Source organism: Montipora foliosa, chromosome 12 (assembly GCF_036669935.1).
Source record: "Montipora foliosa isolate CH-2021 chromosome 12, ASM3666993v2, whole genome shotgun sequence".
NCBI lineage: Eukaryota > Metazoa > Cnidaria > Anthozoa > Scleractinia > Acroporidae > Montipora > Montipora foliosa.
In genome coordinates this window covers 30,585,249-30,592,748 of record NC_090880.1, presented here as the reverse complement: position 1 = coordinate 30,592,748, position 7,500 = coordinate 30,585,249, and the positions used below count along the sequence as shown (strand labels likewise).

At 40.1% G+C, this 7,500-nt stretch overlaps 1 protein-coding gene and 1 pseudogene across 1 annotated transcript in view; one reads left to right on the top strand and one right to left on the bottom strand.

Annotated features, from left to right (window-relative positions):
* The window catches only part of LOC137979600 (protein arginine methyltransferase NDUFAF7, mitochondrial-like), a 5,314-nt gene extending 5,157 nt beyond the window's left edge, over nucleotides 1-157 (top strand). Inside the window, exon 3 of the mRNA XM_068826901.1 lies at nucleotides 11-157. Coding sequence (XP_068683002.1) covers nucleotides 11-157 — 147 coding nt within the window. The remainder of the gene's footprint in view (nucleotides 1-10) is intronic.
* LOC137979599 (alpha-1,3-mannosyl-glycoprotein 4-beta-N-acetylglucosaminyltransferase C-like) overlaps nucleotides 1-6,899 on the bottom strand; it is a 7,223-nt pseudogene extending 324 nt beyond the window's left edge.
* Between the last annotated feature and the right edge of the window lie 601 nt (nucleotides 6,900-7,500).

Genomic DNA, 7,500 nt, shown 5'->3' with positions numbered 1-7,500 from the left:
CCCTTGTAAGGTTCTTCTCAAGAAGGCGAAACCATCGGAAGCTGAAGCTCTTAAACGTGGCTTCACCATGTTGACAAGTCCTTCCGAGATGGGAAACAAGTTCAAGGTATTTAGCCTCGTACAGCTTGGACTTCCAGAGCCAGCTGCCTTCAGATAACACAGACGGTATCTCATTCTGCATTGCTCTGTTATCTAACTGCTCATCAGTTCTACCAGATATTGATCTCACGAAAGTAAACATATGTATCTTGACGCTGCGTTACCAGGATTTTTAAACAAGCGACCTTTTTGGATGATTTTGGCGACATGTCTACCTTTCCACCGCTGAATGATCCTAAATCCTCAAAATCGCGACACAAATCGTTCTTTCCGGATAGAGTATCGTCCTGGTAGCTACCTTGCAGGACACCGTATTTCAGCAAGTCATCTTTTGCATAATAGCTTCCTGTATCGACAGTTACTCTTTGGACAACAGTTGGCGTTTGAAATGTAACCAAGAGAAAGTCCTTCTCTTGAGGATGCAGCGCCCAGAAAAACCCACTACCTTTTTTATAAGCATCTTCTGCCTTCCCTTCGTGAGATGACATTGATGTCGTTACTGTTGCTGGAGGATTCAATCCTCTAAATTTCTGATCATATTGATCAAAAAATGGTTCTTTCTGTCGTCGGCCCGACTGTCCCTTTTCTTTGAGGGAAGATGTGTCACCAATGTGTTGAAAAAGCGACGCCGGAGGGGTTAGCATCTTCCCGGACTTAATACCACGCCAATGTCCTATCAACCAATCGATTGGCATTTCATCATACATGAGGTAGAAGTAGGAAGCGATGTTTGCGAGGTCTTAGTTGTGATAAACTTTCGCTATGCTTCCTTGCACTGTAACATCAAGAATCAACCAACCCTTTTTGTTTTGGCCACTAATGAAGTCCTGCAATTTAGGCACAAAGCTTGGCGATGAACTGACGTCGTCTTCAAGGTGAATGTAATAATCTGATAAATCTTTGCAAAAACACATGACGAATGAGGCATCGACATTTTCTTTCGAGCGCCACTTTCTTCTGCTATCGGAGTCGCCATATTTCCGTTTGATGTTCGTAAGTGGTGGATAGAATTCTAACGGTGCTTCGATTACCGTTAAAAGTCCCTGGTTAATATACTTGTCAAATATGTTTGAGATTTCCGTTATTGCCCTGGATTTTGGTGGTCCGTCAATATCGGCCAGAAGTATGACAATGAGGATGTTCTGCTTATCTTCATCGCTCATGTTGTCGATCAAACTCTGAGTGGTTTTTAGCAGATAATTAGCTCCCGAAGGCCTTTCAACTGACGCAATCCCAATCGAAAGAGATCCTTTACAAAATGAGAAAAAAAAAATCAGGTTTTTTGTTTTTTATCTCGCTTCTTTCATTCGCATGTTTTTTCTTTTATACAGCTGTAAAAAATGTTTTGAACCCAGGCATTAGTATCAACTAAGTGAAGTGCGATCGTCCGGTTGAGTGTAGTGCTGAGGAGGACTCTTTTGGGTGACGTGTCGACAACCTTAGTGGAAGTCATCTCAGATGACTTCCACTCAGGTTCAGAGTCGAGTGATCCAAGTAACGTACTCTGGTGGTTGATGTGATTGGTCAAGTGTCAGTTAAGCCTTGCTTTCATTGGCTGTGAAGACTGTAAACAGTGATTCGTGTTCACAGCCAATGGCATCAAGGCTTAAGGTGGCTTAACACAGTTTTTCCTTGGTCAGTGGTATTTATTGAAGGCCGGCACGGATTTTGAAAAACAAAACAAATATGGTGGGTATGGAGAAAACTTTTTAAAATGCGGTATAACTTCGTTTCCGTTACTTAAACGTCATGGTGCTTTAGAAGTTAAAATCCTTCAGAGGAACCCACATTCTCTCCCCCAGGGTCCGCTTCAGTTTTGGTCAGCGCCAAGAACACGGACTCTGGCCACATTTTGAGTAAGCAAATGCTGCAAAAAAACTAATGAGTGAATTTTGCGTAAATGAGGAATAAGCATCATTTATTCCTTGTTTTAATGTAGATGTATTACCATGGTAACAGCCTGCAGAGGACATTAACTGTCAAAAATATAAACCATCGTGGAAGCACTTATCAGTGAACAAGTTTGAGCTTCTGGGCAAAAACCGCATAAATATGGCAGAAGTGGAAGTACAAGTGCTTAAAAAAAACTGTTAAGTCACCTTAACTGACAGTCGCCCGATAACATCACAACTTCGTTTATTAACTGCATCAACGACCAGTGTTAAACTACTGACTCAAATCACTCCATTCTAATGTTGACGTCCGCTCAGGTTTTCGAAACGTCAATCACCACAGGACGAAAATTCAAGTTTCCGTATCTGTTAAACGTAACGGAAACTTGAAAATGCTGTTTTCAGCTCGCGGATTCTTGGTGTTTCGACCTGTGCACTCACCCGGACCATCGTACTTCACTCAGTTATGACAATTCATCTGTGGCAAACAAATGTTGCCGTTGTCTCCTCTAACTGTGAGTCCGTGCGCAGCTTTACAAATAGTTCTTATGATTGTTTCTGAAAACAATGGGCACAAGAAAGCGTACAGCGCTGGAGCCGGTGCAATGAAATAAGAAGTTGTTAATAGCTGTGGTATCTGCTGAACTTTGCCTTTAGTAAGTAAAGCAAAAGTCAAAAGGCCATTTCCGAGTTCATGTCTGCGTCCTCTTCAAAGCGAGTCTACGTGCGAAGTTTTTGTGAGGGCAATTAGTTCTATTTTACATATCATGAATGAAAACTAACTTTCAGAAGAAAAAATTTGCAATTAGCCTCGCTTTGAAGAGGAGGCAGACATGAACTTTGACACAGCCCATTGTTCATCAGTCGACCGAGCGAATGAAGGGTACAGGTCAGTTTCTGTGATAACGCAAAATCCGGCATCCTTACTATGCAGTTTATTTTAAAAAATGGAAGTACTTACGCTTCGTTGTTGGGTATTGTCCGAGCTTTACCACCTTTGGGCTTTCCATGATTTCAACGGCTGGACACAAAGCGTCCTCCCGATGCCCCATTTGAACTATAAAGAAACAACATGAAAGTCTTAATTGTGACCTCATGTGGGACTTATGCACCAATCATTTGCAACTCCCGGACCGCCCCCAATCCCATCCGGGAATGAGCGGGGCAATGCGGGGACGTTCACTCCATGCTCACTCTTTCTTGGTGCCCCTACACCGGGCATCACAATCCTCGCATCCTGTACGGGAGAAATAGGCGGGGAGTGACTCCATGGTCAGCGGTTTTCATTTTCACGCCACATGCTTCAGTGTTTTAGCAAGGCCAAATAACCGTCAATAGCACTATTCCACTGTAATCTATGTCCTTTACGTTTCATCGTTAACTTGAACTGAACTAATATATAGATTTAGCCAAGCCTAAAAGCAGAGCTCCCGTTTCTAATCTCAGAAAGCAATATAGTGCATATGGAACAATTATGCTTCTGCATGAAGTACAAAAGTAATCGTCATTAGGGCCTGGCCAAAGGGGAAATGTTTGGCGACCAAACAACATCAAACATTGTTTGGTGACCAAACATTTTACCTTTTGACCACCTTTTTATGATGCTGTTTGATCGTGTTTGATAAAATTTGAAGACCATCAAACATGTTTTGTTCATTTGGACAGCCGTGTCAAACATGTTTGACGCGCGCATGCGTACCACGCTGACTCAGCCGCTTGTATCCATGTGTTTTTTACGTATTTGTGACGCATAGTTCTTTGCTTGTGGAGTTTGATCTGAGTTAGATCAAATATGTTTTAACCGTAGCCCGGTCCCAGAGGTTTTTCTTGATCCGCGAGAGAGCGGCGAAGAAGCCAGAGGCCAGAACAGAAAAACCTCCGGTTACCTTTGAATTTGAATCTCACTTTCATGAAGACGCGCGGGTCAGGATCTGTCGTCGATCAGTGTTCGGGCTTTGGTTAAAAATTCTTCCAAGGGCATGTCATCTCGTTTGAGACATCTTAGCTAGTACCTGGCCTGTATTTTATATTTAACAGAATCTTGACCATTCATCACTTTAGTTCGGCCTGAAAGACTTTCCTATTAGCATTTCACGAAGCGGCGATGAAGTTTATATAAAACGGATAAAAGAAGCATCAAAGAAGCGAAAATGGAGCATAAGACTAGCAGGGAACTGTTCTAATCGTCTGTGTAACAAGATCTTACCGCGCATCTTAATTTCTCCAATCGCGTGTAACCACAGTTACTTGCGTTTCGAAGAAAAATGTATTCTTCTCCCGATTAGAGAGCTGCCACTTCAGACTCACTCACTGCAACAGAGTAACGAAGACTAATGACACATTTCTTTTGAAAGTGCCAAATAGACTCATATCACTCACTGTCCAAACAAAAGATTTTGCCCGTCGAACCTCTCATTCAGTGTGAGGCTGGACGGGCAAAGACAATACAAAGACAGAACCTTTATTCCCTACCGACTTCAAAATGGCCGCCGAGTGATAAAGATGAATTGCTATGGTAACTGAGACACCTGTTCCATATTTTTGACAACTCATTGATCATAGACCTTTTTGCAGATACGGCGGCCATTTTGACTTCTATTGTTTCAAATACTTGTTATGGGATGCCCAGGAGGCAAATACATATTAATTTGCCCCCTGAGCATCCCATAATGTCTCTCGATACAATAGAAATCAAAATGGCTGCCGTATCTGCAAAAAGGTCTATGGCTGCAGCAGCAGAACTGGTAACCACGATCTCATGTGGGGCGCCTTGCAATTCCAGTTAACCAGTACCGTTGCTGGAAAATGGTAAAGAAGATTCCTCCTGCCTCTGTTTGCAATATCTCCAATTAGTATAATTACATAGTTGATTATTGAAAATTCTCTGCACTGATTGGTTGCACTTGAGGTGATAATTACGCGATAATCACGTCCGCAGTTTTTTTTCAAATTGCCTTATAAGGATTACCACTGGAAAGTGACAACATGAGTGATTACTCCTCCGTGCGCTCATTCTGAGACAATGGAAACGACCTAAGCGGTTTTTTTCAAAATGCAGGCAAGCCGTTTTATCGAGGTGACAGACGGGGAAATAAATTGTTTTTAAAGAAATGCATCTTTTCCAAATAATCACCTATGTAATTATACTACAACAATAATTTGCCTCGCCTTCGGCAAATAATGTAAGTGTTCAATAATTATTGATACAACATAAAATATATTTCCCTCAAAAGATGTTGTAATAAGTCTCAACACAAAAACTCCCTTAAAAATGTCCAATCTAGCATTAATCTGAACCATATTTCATTTCTAACAATGTTTTGTTTAACAATATGAAGTTCATTGCCTCAGCCACAAAATAAGACGTTCTCATAAACTAAGGTTGTAAATGAAAAGAGCGATTTAAAATATAATACCATGGCAATTTTAGTACGGATGGGGAAAAATGCCTCTGCCCTCGCTTCAATTGATTTCCATACCAATTTTATTCTTTTTGAGAATTTAAACCACTGTAAGCACTTCTCTTTCGTTGGTTATTCTAGCTTGTTCTATCTCCAGTAACTTTTAAGAGTCTCCCTTCTGTCTTTTTGCGACGCTTTTTAAAGGAAAATTTTCGCGAGTAACATTTATCCGAAATTTTGTATTCTGGCTATTAAACCTGACCCATTAATTCCTGGGATTTATAGACTAAGCCCTAATTTCATGTTTACCGAGTTTGGAAATTGTGAAGAAGACCTACCCTCTACCGACTGTCGGCCCACTGAGAAACAGGACAAGATCTTTAGAATTTTTCAAAAGCTTGTAAGGGTTTAACTTACTGAACAGTTTACAAGTCTAAAATGTTACATTGTGCATAGGTAAAACCGAAAATGTTACATTTGAAGCACAATAACCGCTGTTCCTTCAAAAACTTCGTTGATTTGATGACAAAAAAAAAAAAGAACACGTGATTAACAGAACTCGGTTTGTTTCATTTGGTGGCTCATATTGGAGCCGTTTTGTTTCAAACCAAGCTTAGTTTAGAGGGTAGAACTCAGCAATGTCATAGATCAGCTAACCCTACGAGAATTTGTCGGCATTGCGGAATTGAAAATCGTGGATTATGCGGGCGTGTTCAGAGAAAAATAAGTTAAAACGTAACAGGGTAAAGAAACCCAGGGATGCAACAAGTTGGCTATTTACTTAATGTGTTGAAGATGGAGTCGAGATTCGGGTATTTTATCTCTACCCAAAGGGGGTAATTCGCCAGTGGGATACGCCATCTTGTATTAGCTTTTTCACTAGTTCTGAGGTCGCCAAGAACTAAAGGAAGTGACAGTTGTTTTATAACTTATACGATTGCTCTGGTTAAGGGTTTCCTTGACCACGTCATCTGTTGGTTTAGAGATGGGGACAAATTAACTAAAAAGAGAAAGCAGATAACTCAGCTGGATGAATGTTCTTGGATTGTCTCGATGTAGATATTACCTTCAAACTGCTCGATGATCCCATCTGCAGCTTCTGTGATGACATTATTGTTCTTGCTTTGCATGTGGATTACAGAATAAACCTTCAGCGTGAGGAGCAGAACGGAAACGGCAGCGACAACTACCACAACACAACGCCTTATCCACGGACTTATCATTATCAAATCGTCGCCTTTTTTCCGAGCGAGTTGATAAGAATTGAGGTGTTTCTACAGTATTGCACTGCGCATCCTGTACTGCGCATATGGTGTGTCAATATTTATAAATTGGATCAAATTTGCAACATCGTAAATATGGCGTAAGTCGATCCTACACGGTGAAACAGTTCTCAAAACACGTGAGAGAAGTTGTGAATGACCCATAATTCTTTGCGAATAAGCGTGCGCATTCTGATAACATGGCAAATTTAGTTGTTTTGATCAACGATAATCGAGATAGACAGGTACGATGGTGTTTTACTCTTAAACAGCCACGGTGACCTATATTATTTATTGCATAATTTTGGTGTACAATTTATCCCCCATTAAACAAAAATGTTTTTAAAAAGTTTATGGGAAGGAAAAAACGATATAGCTAAAACTGTATACAAAGCTACGCCCGGCGGTGGCTGACTAGAGGCATTGTTGAAACCTAAATTTTTTCCTTGAGAATTTTGAAATTAAGTATAGAACAAAATTTCATTATTTTATTAATCTTTTGAATGCAAAAATTAAGTGGTGAAATTAGTATTCTGTAAATAAAAATCTACCTTGTATTGGCATATTTACACTTACAAACTGTAAATTTATACTGTCTTACAACAGTGACTTTACACTTATAACTGTAAATTTACACTTACAACTGTAACTTTACACCTACAAACTGTAAGTTTACACTTACAACTGTAAATTTACACTTACAACTGTACGTTTACACTTACAACTGTAAATTTACACTAAGAACTGTAAATTTACACAGTTTATAACTGTAAATTTACACTTATGATTACGTCAGCAAACAGTTTTGAAATAGTCTTGCAACTTACTCAAACGGAATTTAGGGGG